This window comes from Carcharhinus amblyrhynchos, chromosome 14 (genome assembly GCF_965287045.1).
Source record: "Carcharhinus amblyrhynchos chromosome 14, sCarAmb.v2.hapA, whole genome shotgun sequence".
NCBI classification, from domain to species: domain Eukaryota; kingdom Metazoa; phylum Chordata; class Chondrichthyes; order Carcharhiniformes; family Carcharhinidae; genus Carcharhinus; species Carcharhinus amblyrhynchos.
The window spans coordinates 73067597-73094517 of record NC_137337.1 but is presented as its reverse complement, the minus strand read 5'-3'; the positions used below and the strand labels follow the sequence as shown (position 1 = coordinate 73094517).

General features: G+C 43.7%; 1 protein-coding gene across 1 annotated transcript in view; it reads right to left on the bottom strand.

The window, feature by feature from the left end:
- Positions 1 to 26921, bottom strand: part of fntb (farnesyltransferase, CAAX box, subunit beta) — a 98035-nt gene that overhangs the window by 32107 nt on the left and 39007 nt on the right. Inside the window, exons 4-8 of the mRNA XM_080203093.1 lie at positions 23605 to 23696; positions 21474 to 21620; positions 14125 to 14208; positions 5624 to 5710; positions 2974 to 3103 (exon numbers count right to left, since the gene is read on the bottom strand). Coding sequence (XP_080059219.1) covers positions 2974 to 3103; positions 5624 to 5710; positions 14125 to 14208; positions 21474 to 21620; positions 23605 to 23696 — 540 coding nt within the window. The remainder of the gene's footprint in view (positions 1 to 2973; positions 3104 to 5623; positions 5711 to 14124; positions 14209 to 21473; positions 21621 to 23604; positions 23697 to 26921) is intronic.

Genomic DNA, 26921 nt, shown 5'->3' with positions numbered 1-26921 from the left:
AATCTGTGCCGACACAGATGCCTCTCTAATATTGTCTTGCTTCTACCTGGTCCATATCCATCTATTGTCTGCCTATTCATGTATCTATCCAGAAGTCACTTGAACGTAATTATAGAATCTGCTTCCACCACCTCCTCCGAAAGTGCATTCCAGGCTTTCACCACCCTGTGTGAGAAAAAATTGACCCTTACATCTCTTTTAAACTTTCCCCATCTCACTTTCAATCTATGCCCCCAGTAATTGACCCTTCAACTCTGGGAAAAAGATTCTGGCTATCCACTCTATCCAGACCTGTCATAATCTTGTAAACCTCGATTAGGTCCCCCCTCATCCTCCAACTCTCCAATGAGAACAATCCAAGTTTGTTCAACCTTCCTTCATAGTCCATATCCTCCAAACCAGCCAACATCCTGGTAAATCTTTTCTGCATCCTTTCCAATACATTAACATCCTTCCAGTAGGGTGGTAACCAGAATTGCACACACTACTCCAAATGCAGTCTAACCAAAGTCTAATACAGCTGCAACATGATTTTCCAATTCCGAAACTCAGTGCTCCGACTGATGAAGGCCAGCACGCCATACACCTTTTTGACCACCTTGTCCACCCGAGTTACCACCTTCAGGGAACTGTGGATCTGCACGCCTCAATCCCTCTGTATCTAATATTTCTAAAGGCTCTACTATTTACTGTATACTTTCCTTCTGCAGTAGACCTTCCAAATTGCATCACCTCACATTCGTCCGGGTTAAATTCCATCTGCCATCTTTCGGCCCTGGTCTCTAGCCGATTTCTAACTTGCTGTATCCTCAGACAATCCTCCTCACTATGTGCTAGTCCTCCAATTTTTTTTATTATCATCATTTACAGATTTACTAATCAGGCCACCTACATTTTCCTCCAAATCCTTATATATATATACACACATATATGTAGGCCCCAGCACTGATCCTTGTGGAACACTGCTTGTCACAGACCTCCAGTTAGAGAAGTACCCTTCCACTGCAACTCTCTGCTTTCTATGCTGTTAATGAAAATTTTTAAACAACAACCTACATCGCAGAAAATCCAAACAGTATTACTTTATTTTGTGCATACAACGACCACTGAGTGTGAACAGAAGACTCTGCTCAAAGTTATTCTGTTACAGCCATCTTTTATGCAGATCATTCAAGTATATTCAAGCCTGTACAGATCTAATCACATCAGCCATCTTTTATACAGATCTATTCAGACAAGTATATTCAATTCTGTATAGATCTAATCACGTTCCTCAATATAATGGATTTCCTACCTTGTTTACCCAATAGATGTTTACGAGAATACAACAACACCCATAACTAAATTACTAATGTCACTGTAGCTTTTTCCCCCCCCCCCGAGAGCATTCCATTCTTTATAGAATCATAAACTCCTACAGTGCAGAAGGAGGCCACTCCACCCATCGAATCTGCACCGACCACAATCCCACCCAGGTCCTAACCCCATAACCTCATGGAGTTACCCTAGCTGGTCCCCCTGACACTAAGAGGCAATTTAGCCTGGCCAATCCACCTAAGCCACACATTTTTGGATTGCGTAAGAAAACCGGAGCACCCGGAGGAAACCTTTGCGGACACGGGGAGAATGCACTGATTCCACAAAGACAGTGACCCAGGCCATGATTCGAACTTGGGCCATGGCACTGACAGGCAGCAGCGCTAACCACCGTACCACTGCTTTATTTGCCTTCATTTTATTTGAGTCATGCTATCCTCTCTAACTTCTGTCAAACCATCCTAACCCATATTTTCTGAGTTAGTCCTTTATTGATATTCTACTTTCTCAATGCCCAAGATAGTTTTGTATCCATCTTACCAGCTCACCTCCTGAAAGACATTTGGGTTAGGTGCATTGACCAAGGTAAATTCTCCCTCACAGTACCCTAACAGGCAACAAGAGTGTGCTAAAATTGTTCCTTAGTGTCCCAAGAAAATACTATGAACAAGCCATGAAGATGACTTTAGACTTGAAGACGACAAATTGGTTGAGATTCAAGGAGAATACAGTTTTAAAGCTCTTTTGGCAGGTTTTGTACCTGCTGTCACCCAAAGGTCAGATCTGATTTAGTTCAAGCGACAATCACCATTTTCCAGAAAATAAAATGTCCCCAGATGTTAAAAATAATCCCAGCTCCATTAAGTTTTGATAGGTTTCCAAGATTGATAACAAACACAAGCTGCCATCATTTTAATTTGTTTGCCCTTTGCGATCATCCAAAATTCTGTGTACACATCTCCATGAAAATAGTGGAAAAGATTAATATTTAGTGACTGTTAAAATGTTACTGTGGGTTATGACTTAAAAAATAAATTTTTTATGGAGATGTACAAGTTTATTTATTAGTGTCACAGGCTTACATTAACACTGCAATGAAGCTACTATGAAAATCTCCTAGTCGCCACACTCCGGCGCCTGTTAGGGTGGTACACTGAGGGAGAATTTAGCATGGCCAATGCACCTAACCAGCACGTCTTTCAGACTGTGGAAGGAAACCGGAGCATCCAGAGGAAATCCACGTGTAGGCAGGGAGAACGTGCAGACTCCACACAGTGACCCAAGCTGAGAATCGAATTTGGGTCCCTAGCGCTGTAAGGCAGCAATGCTAGAACTGTAAACTCTTGAATGCAGTAGTTGTGAGTTTTGGAACAAATGAAAGTGGAATCAAACTCAATCGAGTATCGAAGAATTGCAAAATTAATATACTGGTCTACCTATTGTTGACTGGATAGTGATTCAATGCTGCAACATGGTAGAAATATGATAGCAGTCTATTTATTTGTCCTAAGGTCAAAAGCAAGATAGCTCTTTGGTAATAGGAGCCAACATTTAATCCAATATGTTCCTTCAGCGGATGTGTCTAATCGGAGAGACATTACTATTTTGAACCAAACAAAACATGCCAACAAAAAAAGCAGAGAAGGTCTGACTTACTAACAAAGCTTTGAGGTCCAGCATCCATTCCTTTTTAAGGATGACCATGGCAGCCATACCGCAGAACGTGTAGCCACCGTGTGCTTCCATTCCAGGTACACCGCCAATCCCACCCTCCCAATTCTGACAGCTGCAAAGGAAAAGAAAAGTTATCAGAGGAGTCGCAGACAATTATGCATTTTCTCTCTCTGAACTGCTCCTTTCCATGGAGCATACCAAGGCATGCACTTAAATTTCTGGTTCAACATCTCCCTCTTATTTTAATCAGTGGTTTTTCAGCCTTTTGCTTTGAAACGATCAACCCGAAGTGGCAAATCCTGAAGTTGTGTTACAAAGTGGAATTGGATACCCCCCTCCGAGAACTAACGCCTAAGCACTCAAAGAGAAGTACCTCACCTCATAATCTGAATGTGCTGTGGTATGATCTGCTCTTCAGTAACTTTTAGTGGTTAAATCAAAATAACTCTCTGACACTCTCTAAAATCAACAAGTAACAATTTATTTATCTAATTTACAGTGAACAAAAGTTAACTAAACTCTAACATACCAAATAAGATACTATTCTAATGGAATGCTGTTTAGATAAATACAATTCCCACTAATTAACAAAAATAATAGTATTTTAATCACTCTCTAAATTACAACAAGGTTTTGCATCTTCTGGAATATTCGTGTCTTCCCTATTGATTCTTCTTTGGTACCTTCGCTATCATAAGAACATAAGAAATAGGAGCAGGAGTGGGCCATCTAGCCCTTTGAGCCTGCCCCGTCATTCAATAAGATCATGGCTGATCTGAAGTGGCTCAGTTCCACTTTCCCGCTTTTTCCCCCATAACTCTTAATTCCCTTGTCTGTCAAAAACCTATCTACCCGTGTCTTAAATATATTTAGTGAGGTAGCCTCCACCACTTCAACAGGCAGAGAATTCCAAAGATTCACCACCCTTTGAGTGAAGAAGTTCCTCCTCAACTCCGTTCTAAACTGCCCCCCCCCACCACCTCATCTTGAAGCTGTGCCCTCTAATCCTGCTGTCCTTTCTGAGCGAGATGGTAATTTCTCTTAAGAGTTAAATGAAGCTGTTACTCTGGCAGACGGCAGTTGCTCTCTGCTTTTGTCCCATTGCCACCTTTCTTTTATATATGTGAAGACAAATCAATACCTCCCCCACAATAGGATTAGTCCTAGGTTGCCAAAACCATCAAATTTAAATTTAATTGGTTCTTGGTGTCTAAGTGTCGAATTAAAATTGAATTAAAAAAAAATTCGAAAGCCTCTGCCTTGGTAACACTGCTACTTGGCCTTCCAATATAGATGTTTCAGTTTTTTCATTATATGTACTTGCATTTTTTTAAAAACTTTCTAAGCATGAGAAAAACACACACCGCCTTATAAAGGAACCATGCAATTTTCTTTTTTTCACAAATTTTTTAAACAATTTTCAAACTTCCTGCTCTTATTATTTTATAATTTTACGAACACCAATCTACAATTACTCTACTCAACTTTGTGACACTTGATCCAAAATCATGAACAAACTGTGAAAACACTGCCTCTCAAAAGAAAAAAGCTCACTTCTTGAATTTTGTACACTCTCAGCAAACAGATTTTTTCAAATACTGTCACTGCCTGAAATCAGTAATTATTCAACTTGCATTTTAGTTTGAATGCTATTAGGAACAGATTTCAAAGTCTGATCTAAGGATGAATTCCCTTGAGGATAAAAAAAGTCTCAGAACATAATGGTTCAGAGCCCCTTCTTGACCCCCTTCTAACAGCAATTCCATACTTATGGAAGGATCAGCTGAGTAATTTTTGGATGCAGGAGGGGGCAGAGAAAACTACATGCTGTAGTTATTTATTGGTCCAGCCAACAGTTGTAAAATGATAGTCAGACGGGCGGGACGTTGGCGCAGTGGTTAGCACTGCTGCTATACAGCACCAGGGACCCAGGTTCAATTCCCAGCCTGGTCGCTATCTGTGTGGAGTCTGCACATTCTCCCGTGTCTGCGTGGGTTTCCTCCATGTGCTCCAGTTTCCTCCCACACCTCAATGATGTGCAGGTTACATTGATTGACCATGCTAAGTTGCCCTTTAGTGTCACGAGGTCTAGCTAGGGTAAATATGAGAGGTTACGGGGATAGGGCCTGGGCGGGATTGTTGCCAGTGCAGACTCGATGGGCCGAATCACCTCCTTCTTCACTGTAGGGATTCTATGATTCGATGTGCAGTGGACTTGGGAAGCATTTTAGCTTAAATAACATGTGGTGAAACAGAGATGTGGTCCAAATTCCAATCCCAGTCTCCACTGTGCATCTTTTTCAGGTTCACGGGGAGAAGAATGAAAGCACAATCTGAGAAAGGAGGAAATGTTTCTTCACAACAGCTCAACCGCTGTTCCTGCTGTGCTCAACTGGTCATGGGATGCAATTCAGCAGAATTCTCATCCAAAGAAGAACATGGAGGAATCTAAAACTGTGCAACTGAGTAGAGATGTTAGCAAACCTGAGTGGTTTGAATATAGCATTCACACATTGATTGATTACTTAGAAGCAGGGTACAGGCAATACATTTTGAACGTTAACAGTGTTAATTCACAGTTTTGAAAACAACTGAGTTGTCTATTGATCTTTCTCCGCTTTAAGGTACTGACCTTAACACCCACTCTGGTGTCCCTTCAAACAGTGTTGGCGTGATGATGTTTGTCAAGGACGCAACAGATGCCGCACAGTAGGTACTCCTAGAAAATTGCAGAACAGTGAATTTGCTTCCAGTTATCATTTAACCAACAATCGTTAGGGAACATTCTAAATCAATTTTTATACTTCGTATCATGGCTGTCAAAAAAGGGAGCTTAAGCCTTTGAACAATGTATTTTCTCTTACGGTAAGTCGTCCAACAGGTTTATTTGGAATCACAAGCTTTTGAAGCGCTGCTCCTTCATCAGGTGAGTGGCTCCATCAGGTGAATCACTCACCTGATGAAGGAGCAGTGCTCTGAAAGCTTGTGATTCCTAATAAACTGGTTGAACTTTAACCTAATGTTGAGACTTTTTACTGTGCCTACCCCAGTCCAACGCTGACATCGCCACCTTTTCTCTTACAAATCAGCAATTTCTGCTGTTTTAAGTAGGCAAGAAGAGAAGAATAGTAAAAGCTAAGCACCCGATATGTTAATAATTTGATTTTCTTCCTTTGCATTGTCAGAGTCTGTTGGCCTCAGGAAGAGTAACACTATTATAAACAAAAAAGATAGTTACTCTGAAGAGTACTCGCTTCTTTAGAACAATATTATTATTATAATGGGCAGCACAGTGATCAGCACTGCTACCACACACCACCAGGGACCCAGGTTCGATTCCAGTCTTGGGTTACATTCTCCCCATGTCTACGTGGGTTTCCTCTGGGTGCTCTGGTTTCCTCCCACAGTCCAAATGTGTGCAGGTTAGGTTCAGTGGCCATGCTAAATTGCCCCTTAGTGTCAGCAGGATTAACAGGGTAAATGTGTGGGGTTATGGAGACTGGGCCTGGGTGGAATTGTTGTCAGAGCAGGTTCGATGGGCTGAATGGCTTCCTTCTACACTGTAGGGAATCTGTGATCAATCTGTGCAACACTGATGCCATTTCTATTTTGGCCAAAGTTCTGCATGCATCAATACTGAAGCACTCAGCATTAGTACTGTCAAACAACAAATAAATAAAATTCCTCCCACCCTGTCCCAGTAATGCATCATAATCCCAAGCTCCAATGTCACAGCCTACCAACTAATAGAAAACAGTACCTCTTCCATTTCAACAACTAAAGCTCTCAGCAAGTGACCAGTGGTTTTGTGCTGCAAGCTGATTGCTTAATGAGAGCAGTCAATGAGACAAATTCGTTCCCCAAAAGTCACCCGCAACCATGTAATTCATCCTCTAACTCTAGTCCTTGGTGTGAAAGGTAGAAATGAAAACATATTGCTCTTCACAGCCTCCTTGTCAAATAATCTTTTGGAGTCTGCATGGTCTGTGACTTTTCATTCAGGATGTGATCAAGTTTTCCTTCCTGTATTCTTTTCTTCCCCCCCCCATTCAGTTTCCCGAGAAAGGAACAATTACTAGAGTGTCTCAAAATCGGCAACCTCTGGTCTGAATCCACATCAATTCCGGGATCTTACTGATTTTCAAAGCTGGCACACTGTGGATTGCTGGAGGCCAGGAATCTGCTGAGTCCCAGTCAGGTGAGGAGGCTCTGGACTCGGTCGAGCCTCAGTGCTGGAGCTGCAAAGACAAGCGCAGGGTGGCACAGTGGTTAGCACTGCTGTCTCTCAGAGCCAGGGTCTGATTCCCAGCGTCGGTCATTGTGCAAACTCCACACACATTCTCCCCGTGTCTGTGTGGGTTTCCTCTGGGTGCTCCTGTTTCCTCCAACACTCCAAAGATGTGTGGGTTAGGTGGATTGGTCATGCTAAATTGCCCCCTCGTGTCAGGGGGACTAGCTAGGGCAAATGTATGGGGTAAGGCCTGGGTGGGATGTGGTCGGCGCAGACTTGATGGTCCAAATAGGCTCCTTCTGCCCTGTAGAGATTCTATGATTCTATGAACATCAGGACAGAATCCTCAGTTTTATGATCCCATCTGCCTTCAGAACAAGTTAACAGCGCTGACATGCCAACGCACCAAGATCAACACTGACAAAGTGGCAGCTACTGTGGTGACCTTGATCCAGGAGATTGGTCCTGGACTGCTGCAGGAACCGCACTCCTGCTGAGCCATTTGCTGGCATCCATCAGTGTCAATGCAAGGAAGGGAAGGGCAACTTGAACTCACTCGAGCCTCTCAAGAAGGCAGCCGTGTGCCCTTGGGCCCCAGTAGGGAACAGGATCAACAGGTACATAACCTGTGGCCATCCACCCAGGTGACACTGGGAGTGTCCAGTCCATTCAACCCTCTTCTTTTGTGACCCCATCAGCTACAGCTCCACAGACTGAGGAGGGTGGCACTGCTACACAGCAGCCCAAAAACAGGCTGGGGCTCTCCAGGTCTCAGCCTTCCAGAGGACATCACCTCTTCTGTGGATGTTGTGAATGCACCAAGACATAGCCACAGGGTTAGAAATGTCAAAGCGCAGTTACACATCATGGGCATGGGTGTTAATCACTTGTACATAATGTTGACCATTGCAAATACATCCCCAAGAATGTCTCCTTGCTATGATGAGCAGTGGTCACGTCAGTCAGATGTGAAACTTTGGTTCCTGCACAAAATGAAGCCAAGTGTCACAATCCAGGGCCTCTCCCTGTGCAGTGTGTGGAATTCTGAGCATAGTAGATATCCAGCTTCAAAGTCACTGTCCACGTCAGTGATGCCTACACCTTGACGTGGCTTGTGTTTGCTGCAAGAATCTCATACTCAAGAATTCCTTGATGTTCTGCATCTGCTCTCAGCACCTTAAGAGGCGAGACTGCCCATCAGCCCCCATCTCATCAGCAATCCTGACACGTGAAGGTGTAGCACTGAATGGAACAGGTGATGAAGCCTGCCATGATGTCAAGCGCTGTTGAAGTCCATGTGCCCAGTGTGCCACAGCTGGAATGACCCTCTTCACAGAACATACATATACTGTAATCAGTCAGATAAGGACAATCATCAGCCATTATCAAAATGAATGGCAGAGTAGGTTCAAAGGGCTGAATGGCCTACTCCTGCTTGTAGTTTCTATGAAATGCAATGTGAAGATCTCAGGAGCATCCTCACTGCCATCATCACCGCCTCCCCCCCCCCCCCCCCACCCCCCGCCCCCAGAATCTTGTAGCTATGAAGGCTTCATGAACATGCCTGCCTTGTCTGTCCAGTGCAATGGCTTCATTATAGATTCATAGAAACCCTACAGTACAGAAAGAGGCCAATCTGGCCCATCGAATCTACACTGACCACAATCCCATCCAGGCTCTACCCCCATATCCCTACACATTTACCCACTACTCCCTCTAACCTATGCATCTCAGGACTAAGGGGCAATTTTAGCATGGCCAATCAACAAACCTGCACATCTTTGGACTGTGGGAGAAAACCGGAGCATCCGGAGGAAACCCATGCAGATACCAGGAAAATGTGCAAACTCCACACAAACAGTGACCCAAGCCGGGAATCGATCCCAGGTCCCCGGAGCTGTGAAGCAGCAGTGCTAATCACTGTGCTACCATGCCACCCCATTATCTGCACCCTTGCCTTTCAGAACCGCAGTGCCCTCACCAGAGAAGACGTGCAGTGGTTCCGTCTCCTCGTCATCCAGGTCTTTCCCACCCCTTTCCATCGCCAGCTTCTGGTGACTGTATCAGAGTGCTCTACTGGGTCAATCGAGGCCTCATTTTCAGGATGCTAGAACAAATCCTGGGTAGCAGCATGAGGCTGGTCATAGGTCCCCTCAGCAGGAGCCTGAGACTGCTATATGGGTGTCATCAGCCACGTGCTTTGCAGTCGTGCCCTCATCTCCGAGGAGCCAACTCTGCAGCCTGTGTCATTCCTGGAACCCACTCAGGACGTACAAGTCATGGATGCTGCTGAGGTATCATGCATAAACCTGTACAATCTGTTTGTTACAATTGCAGACCAGCTGGACACTGAGTTAAGCTTTGACGATTCACATATTGAACTGCTTGATGCCAGGGAGATTTAACAGCTATATTTCCGGTGAACATGTGGCAACAAATATTGCACTTAATCCTGGTAATGAAACAGCACCAGCTATGGCATATTTAAGGTTTCACTTGAGTTCACTGGGAACAACTGATGGAGTGGCCTTTCACACTTAGCACAGTATATCTGCTGCAGCTGGAAATCTTAACCACCCTCAGAGGGTTTGTTGCTTTTATTGTGCTTCATAGTTCAAAAACCAAAGACAGAAAAGCAGTAAATGAGACAGCAAAGCGACCATATCACCAAGATGTCTTGAGTGGAAAAGAGAAAGAACTGGAAAAGACTCTCACCGATAAAATTAAACGGAGTCAAGAAAATGCATCTTTTCCATGAATTATAAATGGAAGGTGAGTACTGAACCCAAACATTGCTCTGACATGGACAACACAGACACAACAAAAAACACTCATGCAGATTAATATCCTTGATTTCCCAGGATTGTAGCTGTTGACTGTTCACTGTGCGCAGGGAAATAAGTAAAAGCCTTGAGATGCCACATGAAAGCAGGAAAGGTCAAAGAAGCAAAAAAAAGATTTGCCATGGGCAACCAGGGACAAACAAAATCGGATTTACTCAAGTTTTATTTTCAAGGAAGAGCATTCAATCACAAAGGCTCCATGAAATAGGCCGACTGATTCTATTGCCAAGTACTGAGCCTGTTCTAAGCATGTAACTGCTGCATTTATCAACTGAAAATCCCCGGCAAGTTCAGATTCTTACATTTGCTGCACAAGGGACATCATTTTGTTACAAAATTCAGACTGCCCTACGCTGCATACTCCTCCACCCCACCCGTGTATGCCTTATCCTCCCAGAAAGTCAGACTAGAGGTGGTAGCATGGTGATATACAATTGGGAAGGGATGACCCTCAGAGGATTCAATGTTGACTCCACTCATCAAGAGGTCGCACGGTTTCAAGTCAAATAGAGGCAAGGAAACCTCTTGCTGACTTCCACCTGCCACTCTCCCTCAGCTAATCAATAATTAATTCTCCTTGTTGAATACTATTGAACATTGAAGATTGCAAGGGTACAGAAAGTACTGTGGGTGATTCACATCATAACAGCAGCTCAATGGCACAGGCCGGAATTTTGCAATTTTTTTCCAAAGTGTTAAAGTAAAAGTAAAGTTTATGTATTAGGGTCACAAGTAAGCCTTACGTTAACATTGCAATGAAGTTACTGTGAAAATCCCCTAGTCGCTACACTCAGGCACCTGCTCGGGTCAATGTACCTAACCAGTATGCCTTTTGGACTGTGGGAGGAAACCCATACAGACACAGGGAGAATGTGCAAACTCCACACAGCCAGTGACCCAAGCCAGGAATCGAACCCAGGTCCCTGGTGCTGTGAGGCAGGAGTGCTAACCACTATTCAACCGTGCTGCCCCAAGTGTTGCCTCGAGGTGGGAAAAGAGGAAGCCAGCCCACCAGTTGCCTTGCTGGGTTTCCCCACCATGTTTTCAAACATTTTTATGTGGAAAGAAATGGAAGGAGCCCACAACATCACTCCACTGGGACATCTCAAAACAAAAAGAAAATCAAAATCAAAACATGACCCCCCCTCCAAACAAAACCCCTGCCCCACTGCCCCCCTACTCTGCCATTGCCTAGGCCAGCAGTATCCAGTCATGCCCTCCGCCCAACCCGAGAGCTATACTCACTTGAGCAACTTTGGCAGGTTCTGTTCGCCAGATGCACTGTGTGAGGGAAGTGTCGTGATTCAGATCGGTATGATTGGACAATTGAAGGTTTGGGGTGGGGGGGGTGGCAGAAGGAGTAAAAGGCCTGATAACGAGATGCGAGCTGACATACAAGGGGATCCGGACTTTCAGAAGCTGGGATTTCCATTACATCATTGGCAAAGGGTGGGGACAAATCAGGTGGAGAATCCTGCTGGGTCTCCTGTTCGATTTTCTGACCGCCATCCCACCCCACCTCACCTCTTCCATTCCCCCAAAGTGGGAGTTGAAAATCCAGCTGCTCTTACTGAAGTGGCGGACGAGGTTTGAAGGGTGTAGCTACCAGACTGAACTTGTAGCAGGAGGAGAGAGAAAAAAATTTTGTGAGACCTTGTCCACACCAGGCCATCAGTCTCTGGTGCTCCTGTTAATGACAATATTAGTGACCACTGCCCAGTCACTGTGGAGACAAAGTACAGGGGAACCTTCACACCAAGGACACCCTCCTTTCTGCTACGTAATGGCGACATGGTGGCACAGTGGTTAGCACTGCTACCTCACAGCAACAGGGACCTAGGTTCGATTCCCAGCTTAGGTCACTGTCTGTGCAGAATCTGCACATTCTCCCCACCGGGTACTCCGGTTTCCTCCCACAGTCCAAAGATGTGCAGGTTAGGTTCATTAGTCATAATAAATTGCCCCTTAGTATCCCAGGATGCGTAGGTTAGAGGGATTAGTGGTGCAAATATGTGGGGTTACGGGGATAGGGCCTAGGTGGGAATGCTGTCGATACAGAGTCTATGGGCCGAATGGCCTCCTTCTGCACGACTGGGATTCTATGGTTTCTAGGTAATATTACTTCTGAACTAAACAGGATAGATTCATAATAGATCTAGCAGCTCAAAACTGAGTACCCCGAGACAATGTGGGCAGCAATCAGCAGCAGGACTTCATTCCACCACAATCTGTTACCTCATAGCTTTGCACATTCCTCACTCGACCACCATCATCTGATCAGGGTTCTAATCCTGGTTCACTGATGAGTGTCGAAGAGCATATCATTAACAACTCAGGCATGCTAAAGAGCGGAAACAATGTGCCATAGACTCAATAGCAAGAATGTCCTCACTCAGACTTGGAGACCAAAACTGCACACAATATTCGAGGTGTGGCCTCACCAAGGCCATGTATAACTGCAGCAAGACATCCTTACTCCTACACTCAAATCCTCTTGCTACAAAGGCCAGCATGCCATTAGCTTTCTTCACCGCCTGCTGTACCTGCCTGCCAACCTTCAGCGACTGTTCCACCATGACACTCAGGTCACATTGCACTTCCCCTTTTCCTAAACTGCCACCATTTAGATAATAATCTTCCTTCCCGTTTTTGCCACCAGAACAGATAATCTCACATTTATCAACATTTTATTGCAGTTATCAAGTATTTGCCCACTCAGCCAGCCTATCCTGCAGCCTCTTAGCATCCTTCTCACAGCACACACTGTCACCCAGCTTAGTGTCACCTACAAACTTGGAGATATTGGTTTCAATTCCTTCATCCAATCTTTAATGTATATTGGACAAAAGAGCTGAATCCCTGAAGTGATGCGAGGGTGACAATGCTTGACGTAAAGGCATCAGTTGACTAAACGTGGCATTGAGGACCCCTAGTAAAACTGAAGTCAATAGGAACTGGGGGAAAACTCTCAACTGGTTGGAGTGACACTTAGCACCAAGGATGATGGCTATGGCATCTGGAGGCCAATCCCAAACCAAGCACACCACCACAAGGATACCTCAGGGCAATCTCCCCAGCCCAACTACCTTTTCGTGACTTCCCTCCAAGTTCACGTAAGAAGTGGAGATGCTCATTGGAAGTTGCAGTGTTAAGTTCCGTTTATAGTTCCTCAGATCATAAAGGTTTGTACACACATGCAGCAAGACCAGCACAACATCCAGCTTGAGACCGATAAGTGGCAAGAAACACTTGTTCCACTTAAGTGTGAGGCAATGACCATCTCCAACAGGAAAGGGGAGTCTATAATACTTCTGCATGATATTCGATGGTATTAGAATGGTCAAATTAGCCACCATCAACAATCTGGGGTGGTGGTGGTGGTGGTGGTGGGGGGGGAGGGTGTCCACCATTGACCAGAAACTTAACTGGAGCAGTCATGTAAATACTGTAGTTACAAGAGCAAGACTCCCCACAGCCCTTCCACAAGGCACAATTCAGGTGCAAGATGGAATCTCAACTTGCCTGGATGCATGAAGCTCCAACAACATTTGACAAGCTCCAAAACACCCAGGACAAAGTAATCTGCTTGATGGGTACTATATCTGCCAGCTTAAACATTCAGTCTGTCTAGCACCAGTATACACCAGCTACCAGAACATGGGCTCTCCTAAGCGTTTATAGGAACAAACAAGACAGTTTTCTCCCACAAAGCAATGCTGCTTAAGATAAAGAATTCAAATAATCTGTTTTATCCGTGTATATCTTAACAGAAATAGTGCAATGGAAAGAAATATAATGGAAGATTTTCTGATGTGACGTGAAGAGTAAGTTATCTGACTCTTAAAAGGAAATTCAGAATGATAAATGTAAAATATTGAGACCACGGCACAACACGCTGTCCATGCCACCTGAATTATTGTATTTCACAGTGAATAGACACATTTTGAAATTATTCATTGCTCTATCTTAAAGTTTATTGCTTAGTTAGATTACTTTAAGCGTGTTTAAACACCGACGTCAACGCCTTGCAATAGGAAGCCAATCATAATCAAAACTCACCTGACATCGACCTCTCCACTCACGTGCATGGTGAAGGAACCATTCGGCTGCTTCACAGAGTATAGAAATTCGAGCAGTTTTTCCCTGTAATGAGAACAAAGGAGTACGAGTGAGACTCTGTTCAGCCTTAATTAAATTATGACACTTTGAAATTAACTTATCCGTTGCCTCGAACGATCAGGCACTATGCTGATGAAAGCAAAGTGCTGCAGATGCTAGAATCTGAAACAGAAACGGAAAACTGCTGGAGAGTCTCGGCAGGTCTGACAACATCTATGGGGAGAGAATAGAGCCAACATTCCAAGTCAACTCTGACAAAGAGTCATCTGGACTCGAAACACTAGCCCTATCTTCACTCTGCAGATGCTGTCAGACCTGCTGAGATTTTCCAGCGGGCAATACATGTAGATTGTTTTGCCCTGTTAAAAGTTTACATTTGAAGCGACAGTGTCTGTACCGCAATCAAAATTTGGTGCAAAAATTGCACAGGCTCAATCATTTATAAATTGTTGCAAGACTACATTGATGATGAATTGAATCATAGAATCTCTATAGTACAGGAGGCCATTCAGCCCATCAAATCTGAATCGACCACAATCCCACCCAGGCCCTATCCCCATAACCCAATATATTTACCCTGCTAATCCCCCCGATATTAGGCTCTATTTAGCCTGGCCAATCAACCTAACCCGCACATCTTTGGACTGTGGGAGGAAACCGGAGCAGCTGGGGGAAACCCACACCGACACGGGGAGAATATGCAAACTCCACACAGTCAGTGACCCGAGACTGGAATTGAACTCAGGTCCCCGATGCTGTGAGGCAGCAGGGCTAACCACTATGCCACTGGAAGTCAGATTCTGTATTGCTTGGTGCTACTGGAATGTTTAAGCAATAAAACTGAAGGCTGGGAAAAAGGATATTACATTCAGAAAGCTTTAACTCTTCTTACAGCCCAACCCCTTTACTACCATACAGCAAAGAAACATGTTCACTGGCTTCTTCCCTCTAAACATTTACAGGAGTTACGTGGTAGTGACTTGGGTTATTGGAAGGAGTGGGGGGGGGAGAAAAGAAAGAGGAAGGGCTAGTAAATCACTTCCTACATTGAACAGAGGTTAGGGATGTGAAACAAACTTGTACCCTGGGAATCAATTCATGGCAATCAATAATTCAGCAAGTTTGACAGATCCTTGTTTGTTAGTCATGATCACTGTCAAAAGAACCATTGGTGAGAACGTTCAAACTACAAATAATAACATCCAAATGTCCTACTTCTAAAATACATTTGCAGCCTCAGGAACATTAACCATGCATGCAGAAACGATGGAGAAAAAGCTCCACACAAAGTATATATCAGCTTTATTTAGATCTTACTACAAAAGTTCATTTCATTCTCTGATTTGCTCTGGGCTTCTGCTTCTCTCTGAACAGGCAGACGGTATTAAGAGGTCATACTGCATGTGTTACACGTTTGAAGGCGAAATGCAATCAACCCACAGGCATCCTACATTTGTCCATCGAGTGGTGGGCATTCCTGGTGTGTGCTAATTAACCTCAAGAACTGGCCTAAGGCTCTCAAGAATGGTATGAATAACTCCTATCTGAACCAAAGCTTGGAGCTTTACTACTGGCGGAAATGAATCAATATTGTGTCTCTGTTAGATGAAAAACATTTTTCTAACTTCAAACTGGCCAAGCCTTTAAACTTAGGTTGTACAGAATTCCTTGCATCAGCATTTTTACCATTTTTTTTTCGCTGAAATGTACCCAGGCATACAAGTAGATAAAAGAAATTGTAATGATCAACGCAGGGTAGTTTGGTGGGAGACTGCGCTACATTATGATCCAATCAAAGCAAAACACTGCGGACACTGGAAATCCAAAATGCTAGAAAAGCTCAGTACATCTGGCAGCATCAAATAGGGTGGCAGAGTGGTTAGCACTGCTGCCTCACAGTGCCAGGGACCTGGGTTTGATTCCTGGCTTGGATGACTGTGTGGAGTTTGCAAGCTGTGCTCTGCACCTGCATGTTTTTCCCCCGGGTGCTCCGGTTTCCCCCTTCAGGCAAAAGTTGTGTGGGTTAGATGCACTGGCCATGCTAACTTCTCCCTCAGTGTACCTGAACAGGCGCCGGAGTGTGACGATTAGGGGATTTTCACAGCAACTTCATTTCAGTGTTAATGTAAACCTACTTGTGACACTAATAAAAAAAAACTTAGAAGTCCAAAATGACTAGACTTAGTTCAGATAAATCATCATATTAGACTCAAAGTTTTAAGTGTTTCCTCTCTTTTTAGATACTGCCAGACCCAAGTATTTCCAGCATTTTCTGTTTTTATTTATCACACTTTCATTCAGTGCCATTAAGTGTGCCACATCTTTCATTTTTAACGCAAAAGACTTTTTGATATTTTTGTCACAAATTAAGAGCGAACATATCCAGTTTATGCAAACGCATTGGTAACCAACACCAACATCTATGTTTCATTTGATTTTTGTTTGCACATTTGAAATAAAAAGTTGCATAAATCTGCTCTTTGCCATTTCATATTATACTGTACGAGCTTCAAATCCCATTGTCCACAAAAACTGGTTTGTAGCTAAACAATGGAGTGGATCCCCAAATATTAACGTAATTCCATTAAAATAGATGCGCAAAACTTTTAGTTTAAGTTTAAAGCTTATTTATTAGTGTCACAAGCAGGCTTACATTAACATTGCAACGAAGTTACTGTGAAAATCCTGACCCATGTGACTCCACTATGTATACTCCAGACCCATGGAAATGAGGTTGACTTTTAATGGAATGGCTTTGCAAGTCTCTCAGTTCAAGGGTGATTAGGGATGGATAGCAAACACTGGCCTCGACAGTGACGTCCTCATTCGATGAAAGAGTAAATAAAAAAAAATATAGGATGGAAATCATTTGTTCCAGCATTAATTAGTGCCATTAGTGTCTTCATTAATTTTGAGAGTTCTTCTCCTTGATGCAGTATTAGTTCCTACTATCCAGCCTGCAGACCTTGTCCTTTACTGTAAATATTGACTCAAAGTAAGTATTCAACACGTCCACACTCCAGCGCCTATTCAGGTACACAGAGGGAGAATTTAATGCGGCCAGTGCACGTAACCAGCATGTCTTGCAGACTGTGGGAGGAAACCTGAACACCTGGAGGAAACCCACGCAGACATGGGGAGAACGTGCAGACTCCACACAGACAGTGACCCAAGGCCGGAATCGAACCTGGGTCCCTGGGGCTGAGAGGCAGCATTGCTAACCACTGTACCATCCCATTAGTTTTGTTTAGTTGTTAGCAGTGATTATCTTTCACTGAGAAACCTAATTGCTAATTCACAGCGTTAAACAACGAGCACATTATTCCATGATGCTCCGATAAGCAATAATCACATCAGTAGGATAGTAAATCAGGAACATTATCAGCTATGTAAATTTAGATGCCAGCACTCTGCAACTGACTGAAAAGTGATTTCTCTGCTCCATTTATTCAGTTACAGCACTTGGCATTTTCATCGCTGTAGAAGATATTTTCTTTAGTCTGGTGGCAAATTTTATTTTTGCAGCAGCAATGAGATGAGAAATAAAAATAACAAATAAAGACTGCTATAAATATGCTTTTGTTGCAAAGAAACACTGACAAAATGGAGTTTTTCCCCCTCAGTTTATGTCTTGCTCCCCATTTTCTAGTTATTAATTTAAAATGGGTTTGTTTCATGAATGCTATCCTCAAAATAGAAGCTGCATGTCCTTCCAAGTGCTCAAGAAGCCATGGTGGTTAGCACTGCTGCCTCACAGTGCCAGGGACCCAGGTTCAATTCTCACCTTGGGTCACTGTCTATGTGGAGTCTGCACCTTCTCCCTGTGTTTGGTGGGTTTCCTCTGAGTGTTCCAGTTTCCTCCCACATTCCAAAGATATGCAGGCTAGGTGGATTGGCCATGCTAAATTACCCCTTAGTGTTCCAAGCTGTGTAGGTTAGGGGGATTGGTGGGGTAAATACATGGGGTTACGGTGATAGGGGCCTGAGCTGGATGCACAGTCAGAGAGTGGGTGCAGACTCAACGGGCCGAACGGCCTCCTTCTGCACTGTAGGGATTCTATGACTTAACTGGCATTTATATACTTCCCGAGGCATTTCCCAAACAGGTGTAAAAAGAGACAGATGAGGAGCCAGGAAAAGTTTAGAAAAAGTGTCTGAAAGTTTGATCAAAGTAATGAGCTTGAGATTTTTTTAAAAACGTGGATGGGGGAGTTTGTAGGGTAAGGTGAGGCACTCAAGTTATAGGAAGAGTCGAGAAGTTGCGGAGGAAGGAACAGCGGGAAGACGGCAAGTATAACAACACAGTGCATTTAGTAACCTACCATGGTGCTACAGGGGAATATTAAGAATATTATCAGACACAAATTGAAAGCAAGCTAAAGGAGGAAATATTAAAAGGGGTGAATATTAACTTGTTGAAAGAGGTCAGTTTTAAAGGGGTGTAACAAGGGTGGCAAGAAACAAGTTCTTCAACCAACCAGCCCGTGAAATCTTCACTGAGACATGCAGGGCCTGACTTTAAGCCATTCAAAAATCCACCCTCAAGCAAAGAGTTAAAATTAGTCCTACAGTCCAAACCAAAATGTTAAGGTCAGATTTAAATTACTCGCAAGTAAGCTAAATCACAATGGGGAAAAAGCCAGCTGGTACAAAGAGAACAAGATAAAAGACAAAGACAGAAAAAGTAAAAACATATTTTTTAAACGTCTGATACTGACACCTGAAGGGATGAGCTCCATACTTGTAAAATTGAATTTTCAGGGCCAGAGAAGTCTTTAAAAATTCACCCATCCTGAAAGCACCTGTTCTATCCTCACCTGGCACTTTTAAGGGTTAACTAGAAATATCCAATTTCCCATTATTTTAGAGTGGTACAGTGGTCAGCACTGCTGCCTCACAGCGCCAGGGACCCAAATTCAATTCTGACCTCAGGTGACTGTCCGGGTGGAGTTTGCACATTCTGTGTCTGCGTGGGTTTCCTCCAGGTGCTCTGGTTTCCTCCCACAGTCCAAAGATATGCAGGTTAGGTTGATTGGCCAGAATAAATTGCCCCACAGTGTCAGGGGGATTAGCAGGATAAGTATATGGGGTAGGGGAACAGAGCCTGGGTGGGATTGTAGTTGGTGTAAACTCGATGAGCTGAATGGCCTCCTTCTGCACTGTCAGGATTCTATGATAATTTCATGGATTTAAATGCTGATACAGACACTGGGCCAAGTCTAACAGGTGATGACAGAAAATAAGAAATCATTTTATTGATCTTGAGTTGAAGTGAAGCCTTTGCAATCTACTCAAATCTGATCCATTTTCCCTGGCTGCTGCTTATTCTAAGAGCAAACCTGATTTCCAGATTGCAAAGCAAGACACATCAGAATGTTAGTTACGTATTGGTTAGACAAATTGAATGAAAGTTCTTAATTAGCAATATAACGGTTGAAGAATGAGGAGTGATAGAAACATATAAGATTATGAATAGATAAGATAGAAGCAGGGACAATCTTTCCGCTGGCAGGTGAAATTAAAACTAAGGGGCATGGCCTCAAAATAAGGGGGAGCAGATTTAGGACTGAGTTGAGGAGGAACATCTTCATACAAAGGGTTGTGAATCTGTGGAATTCCCTGCCCGGTGGTGAAGCAGTTGAGGCTGCCTCATTGAATATTTTAAGGCAAGGATAGATAAATTTTTGAACAGTAAAGGAATTAAGGGTTATGCTGAGAGGCGGATAAGTGGAGCTGAGTCCACGAAAAGATCAGCCCTGATCTTATTGAATAGCGGAGCAGGCTCCAGGGGCCAGATAGTCTACTCCTGCTCCTAGTTCTTATGTTAAGTTCTCACTGAACTTATTCATCACATATTAATCCAGGTAATGAGGAATTTCTCATGGAAACAATCTTTGGTTCCTGACACAAGAAATGTAGTTAAGCAAACTGAACGAATGTTCTTAACCAGCTGTTAACATAATTTATTATTCAGCACATATTAATCCGTAGGTAATGAGGAATTGCTTAGGTAGCAATATTTGGTTCCTGACACAAGAGGAGAAATCTAAAGAATGTCTGAAACCTAATGATCTGTTTAAAAGGAAATTAAAATAAAGGTCACCATAAGCAAACATCATTCCATCTAAAATAAGCCTTAAAGTATCACATTTGGTCAACTGACAAATGCTGCTTTTAGCAATACAAAAGTAACAGTTCCCCAAACAATCCAATGAAGCACAAGTTAATATGGCCTGGAAGTAATAAAATGCGACTCAACCGCTGCAGAGGAGCTTTAACCTCGAGCTGTTGAAAGAGACCAACAGCTCTGAAGTTGGATTTATCCTCTCCACACAAAATGTTCCAAACACAGACGGATATAATGGGTTCCCCTGAGGAGGAGAGCAAAATTCTCAGATTTATTTCCTGGAAAGGTAGCCAGACTGAGGGATCAGCACCATTTCCTGCTCCTGGCTGCTAACCCAGTCACTTCAGTCCTAGCTGGGTCCGAACGCCAGGGGGGATTAAAGTTAAAGTTCATTTATTAGTCACAAGTAGGCTTACATTAACACTGCAATGAAGTTAGTGTGTAAATCCCCTAGTTGCCACGCTCCGGCGCCTGTTCGGGTCAATCCACCTAACCAGCACGTCTTTTAGAACGTGGGACGGAACCGCAGCACACGGAGGAAACTCAACGCAGACACGGGGAGAGTGTGCAGGCTCCGCGCAGACAGTGACCCAAGCTGGGAATCGAACCCGGGTCGCTGGCGCTGTGAAGCAGGTACACTGTGCTACCGTGCCGCCCCGCTATCCAAAATTGGAAAAAATGTTGACTTCCTTCCAAATTACGGCAGCCAGTCAGAGTTGGAGCATGTTAACAGAGCATGATTTTCATACGAGACACACCTACTGTTTTCCACTTGATTCCTGCTGCCTTTTGGTATACACAGCAGTAACAGGAGCTGTGGAATTCCCTGCCCAGTGAAGCAGTTGAGGCTACCTCATTGAATGTTTTTAAGGCAAAAGCAGATGGATTTTTGAACAGTAAAGGAATTAAGGGTTACGGTGAGCAGGCAGGTAAGCGGAGCTGAGTCCACAAAAAGATCAGCATGATCTTACTGAATGGCAGAGCAGGCTCAAGGAGCCAGATGGCCTACTCCTGCTCTTAGTTCTTATGTTCTTGTACAAAACACAATGCATAAAGTTCACATCCAGTAAACTGGGTGTAATGTTTCTTGTTTGGAGCATCATAAAAATCCAACAAGACGCCAGTTAGGATAGTTTTTGTACTATCCTTTTATCATAGTTACCTGTTAATAACACTATATGCCTCTTCTGTGCCGATAATACAGAGCGCATTCACCGCTGCATATGTTGGAGCAAGATGTGGCTCTTGGCCCGGTCCACCACCAAATCCACCTTTGGGACTTTGACATCGTGTCAGGAATTGACAAATGCTGTTTCGGAAGGAGGGAAAAACATAATTGAGAACTGACAAGACAACCAAAAAGTCAAATCATTATCAAGTTTCAAATCTGCCACAGAGTATATAATTTTGACACAGAGCTCGTAGGTGACTGATCAAGACAAATAACTCATTTCAGTTAAAATAGGAAGTATCTGTATATTTTCCCATGTAAAATATCTACGCGCTGGCTGCCCCTCTAATTCCAACTGTCATCTGCACGGCCTGGTGTTTCCTCTATAGGCACAACATGGAAGCTAAATCTTGATGGGCAGCATGATGGCACAGTGGTTAGCACTGCTGCCTCACAGCAGCAGGGGCATGTGTTCGATTTCAGGCTTGGGTCACTGTCTGTGTGGAGTTTGCACATTCTCCCTGTGTCTAAGTGAGTTTCTTCTGGGTGCTCCGGTTTCCTCCCACATTCTGAAAGACATGCTGGTTAGGTGCATTGACCTGAACAGGCACCGGAGTTGGTGACTAGGGGAATTTCACAGTAACTTTAAAGTGCACCCAGTATCACACCCACTTTGCATCGACTTACGCCCAAGCATCTTCCAAACTCACTCCAATACACTGGAACTTAAAATGGGCAAAAGTCAGTGGAAACAATCCTGGCCTGTGAAAAATGTCAAAGACCTCCATAAATATTTATCCCCAAGCGTGAAAGCTTAAGTTTCAATTCATTTTAGTAGCACATTCAAATTTTATGTAAGAGGTAATAAAGATCATTCAGAAGTACAGAACTGGAGTACTGCTGAAAAAAGACATTTCGTCGAAGCTTCACAGAATCCCTACAATGCAGGAGGCTAGTCTGCCCATCGAGTCTGTACCAACAACAAACTGTACAAGCTAACTTATAGTAAGGAAAAAAACAATGAATCAAACAAAGCCCTCCAATTCTTATATCCCGTTTGTCTAGCTAAGCTTGTCCTGCTTTGCTTTATAATGATTGGATGAAATATTACCCCCCCCCCCCCCCCCACACACACACACACACACACACACACACAGTTGCTTCAAGATGGCGGAACCATCTTCTTGAACTGCTGCAGTCCCTGGGGTGTAGGTATATCCACAATGCTGGTAGGGAAGTAGTGGCACCACCCAGCGACACTGAAGGAACGGTGATATATTTCCAAGTCAGGATTACGCGTGACTTGGGAATATTCAGCTTGTGGTGTTCCCAGCTATCTGCCGCCCTTGACCTTCTAGATGGTAGTGGCCCTGGTTTGGAAGGTGTTGAGCCTTGGGGAGTTCCTGCAATGCATCTCGTAGATGGTACACACTGCTGGCACTGTTCATACGTGGTGGAAGGATTGAATGTTCGTGGAAGGGGTAACAATCAAGCAGGGCTGCTTTGTCCTGGATAGTGTCAAGTATCTTCGGTATTGTTGGAGCTGTACTCATTCAGTCAAGTATTCCATCGCACTCCGGACTTGCACTTTGTTGGTGGTGGACAGGTTTTGGGGAGTCAGGGGACGAGTTACTCACTGCGAGATTCCTAACCGCTGACCTGGTCTTAATAAGAACATAAGAAATAGGAGCAGGAGTAGGCCATCCAGCCCTTCGAGCCCGCCCCGCCATTCAATAATTACAGCCATCGTATTTATATGGCTGGTCCAGTTCAGTTTCTAGTCAACAGCTAGTAGTCAATATAGATAGTGGGACATACAGATTCTCTCTCCCAAACTGTTAATCGAGTTCTCTAATATAGTGAGCCTCATTAGTCCCTCAAATCAGTAACACCACACCCTGCTCCGAAATATCAGCAGCTACTGTGCGAGCCTGTCCCTTACTACAACATAGATGGATGGGACGGGGATTGCAAGATTAAGCCAAGGATGCTTGTGAAAATGTTGAAGCGCAAAGTAGGTCCATGCAAGATATAAATATACAAACTTCAAATATAACGCAAAACCAAATTTTGGACATTGGGCATTCAAAATCAAAAATGACCTGAGGCTTTGCATACTCACTTGGAAGCTGTACAGTCATCAATTGGCTCACCCAGAAGTTCCAAGCTGTGCAGGATCCAGTAACAGAGCCAGGGTCGACTTGCATCCAAACACTGAAGCAAAACCAAAAACATTATTTACAGCCACATAACAACAAGTGGAACACAGCTGGTTTAAACTAAAACATAGAAATACCTGATATTACTCAAGATTATCAAATGGATAGAAACATTATTGCATTTTTTATGCAAGTTGTGATGCCAAATTTGTCCAAATCCAATGCATTGACCATTTAACGTATGCTTATCTAGAAATACTGAAAACATCAGCAATCCTCAAACTAATGATCTATAGACCAAGAACCAAATACTCTTGCTCAAAGTAGCATGTAAACAGAAGATTTGTTGCTGGTTTTAAATGAAGACGTGTGGTTGAATCAGGTATTTTAGGATATTTCAGATCAGCAAGAAAGGAATAGAATTCTGGTTCAACCTCACCTGAAGCTTTGTATCTAATTCTGGGAACCGCACTTTAGGACGGATGTGAAAGTTTTGGAGAGGGCGCAGAAAAGATTTACTGAATAGTTCCAGGGATGTGGGGCTTTGATAATGTGGCTAGATTGTCAAAGCAAGCTATATTCTCCCACGGAGCTTGGATAGAGGTGTTTAAATTATGAAGAGAGTAGATTGAAATAAATAGACCGTGCCTTAAAGTGGTTGGCAAAAGCAACATTCGTAAAAACAATTTATACAGCGAGTGATTAGGATCAGGCCGCACTCACTTGAAAACCAGAGACTCTCACCCAACTTCAATGGACCTATACATGGTCTGCCCCCTACCTGCTAGAATTCCAATGGCGTGCGGGATGGGAGAATTCCAACTCTGGGTTGCAGTGACTGATGGTATAATAGAAGCAGTTTCAGTCACGGCTTTCTTAAAGACTTCTTTTAAACTTTATTTATTAGTCACAAGTAAGGCTTACATTAACACTGCAATGAAATCACTGTGAAATTCCCCTAGTTGCCACACTCCGGCACCTGTTTGGATAAATGCATCCTACGCAGCATGTCTTTCAGACTGTGGGAGGAAACCGGAGCACCTGGAGGAAACCCACGCAGACATGAGGAGAATGTGCAAATTCCACACAGACTGTGACCTAAGCTGGGAATCAAATCTGGGTCCCTGGTGCTGTTGTGAGGCAGCCAGTGAAAACCACTGAGCCACCATGCTGCCCGAGTGGGAAATGGATAATTATCTGAAAATAAATAAATCGGTGGCGGGGGAAGTAGTATTAGTGAAGTTGCTCTTGCAGAGAGGCAGCACAGACGCAACAGACCCAATAGCTACCTTCTGGGTGCAAACATTCCGCGGTTCAGCATCACTTGTTAATTCCCTCTGCTCTGCAACCTCTTCAGAACCACCCAAAATTGACTCTCTGATAGTAGAAGCTTTCATCTCTCTCACTCCCCATCTCTGACAAACATCTTCACTACGTTAACTTTCCCTGGATGTTCATTGCTCTCCGATTACCTTTGTTCCAGTGTAGAGAAGCTTCACTTCCTTCTATCAAGTTTTCCCATTACTCAGCTTGTCCTATCAACATTCAGGCCCTTTTTGAAATCAAAATCTGCCACATTCACTCCTTCACTCTTCCCATAGCCACGCCATCTATAATATATCCCATACAAATGTTGCATGGGCTTGTGTGTCTGACTGCCATCTTGTACTGAAAGCCCCTCTTCGTTGAGCTCACTGCCATCTTTCCCTCAATCAATCATACTCTGCATCACCTCTTCCAGACATAACTGTTAATTCCAATAATTGTATGCTGAGGAAGAATGATCCTTTATCTTAAAAGGTTTATTTCCAAGACAGCAAAGTAAAATCACAGACTTCCCCCAGTTCCTCCCTGACGCTCGGTGAATTGGTTCATATACTCTTACAATGACCTCCTAATTAAACTAGGAGAACAGTACAGTACAGGAACAGTTCATCACAGCATGGGCAGTGTTGCAGACTAAGGCACCTGAGAGTGCGTGTGTGCGTGCATGGCTAACAGTGCATGGCGACACTGTGCCACTTAACAAGAAGCGGCTTTCAACGTACTCACTTATTAACCAGTCTGTTTTCAATTTTGTTCCAGTTTGTGTCTCAGTTTCCACAACACTGACACGAGGCTAACTGGCCTTCAATTGCAGGCTTTATCTCCCCCCGCCCCCGGCTTTTTGAAAGGTGTAACACTTGCAAAGCTCCAGTCCTTTCGTACAATTTGGATATCTGAGGACCACTGGAAGACTCCCAAGAGCCCCCATAATTTTAACCTCAACCTCCCCTCAGTGATCCAGGATACATCCCATCTGGACCAGGTGAATCTTCTCCTTTGGAATGCTGCTAACCTTTAACTCCCTCCCCTCTGGCTACTTTTTATCCCATCCAATTTTTCCATTGTCTCCTTCTTTACTGTGACATTGACAGCATCTTCTTGCACAGTGAAAACAGAAGCAAAGTACTCACTTACAGCCAGGTCCCATAATCTTCCCCAGCTTTTACTATTCACAGATCAATTCTTAAAAACTTTGTGTTTCCTTTGATGTTGCTAACAAAACTATTCTAATCATTTCTGGAACGAAGGACGCTGAGGGGTGACCTGATGGAGGTTTACAAGGTCATGAATGATGTGGACAGATTGGGTGGTCTTTCCTAGGGTAAAAAAAGTCAAGTACTAGAGGACATGGGTTTAAGGTGAGTGGGGAAAAGTTCAGAGATGATGTGCCAGGCAATTTTTTTTTTTTTTTTACACAGGAGTGGCGAATGTCTGGAACACACTGCCCAGGTGGTGGGAGCAGGTACAACCAGAATCCTTGCTGACATTATTCATAGAACCCTACAGTGCAGAAGGCGGCCACTCAGCCCATCGAGGCTGCACCAACCACAATCCCACCAAGCCCTATCCCCATAACCCTAGCATTTACCCTAGCTCAGCCTTCCTGACCCTAAGGGGCAATTTAGCATGGCCAACCTATCTAATCTACCTAAATTATTCTTCCTAAATCAGAGACAGTAAGGCAGTCTCATTGCCACCACTGATAAAAATCAGCAAACAAAATGGAATAAGGATCAAAACTGGTGAAGAACCTGAAACCATCCTTCTCTTCAGAGCTCAGCTGTTCAATTGCGAACCTGCCAGCCATCATTGAAGATTACATTAAGCTTTAAATAGTAGGGCAATCTCTAAAGGATTAAATACATTTAATCTGTAGTGGATCATTTGGACTAAATGCTCCTTCAACTCATTTCTGTTAGATAAAGTGAAGGAGCAAAACAAGCATCAGGTGGAC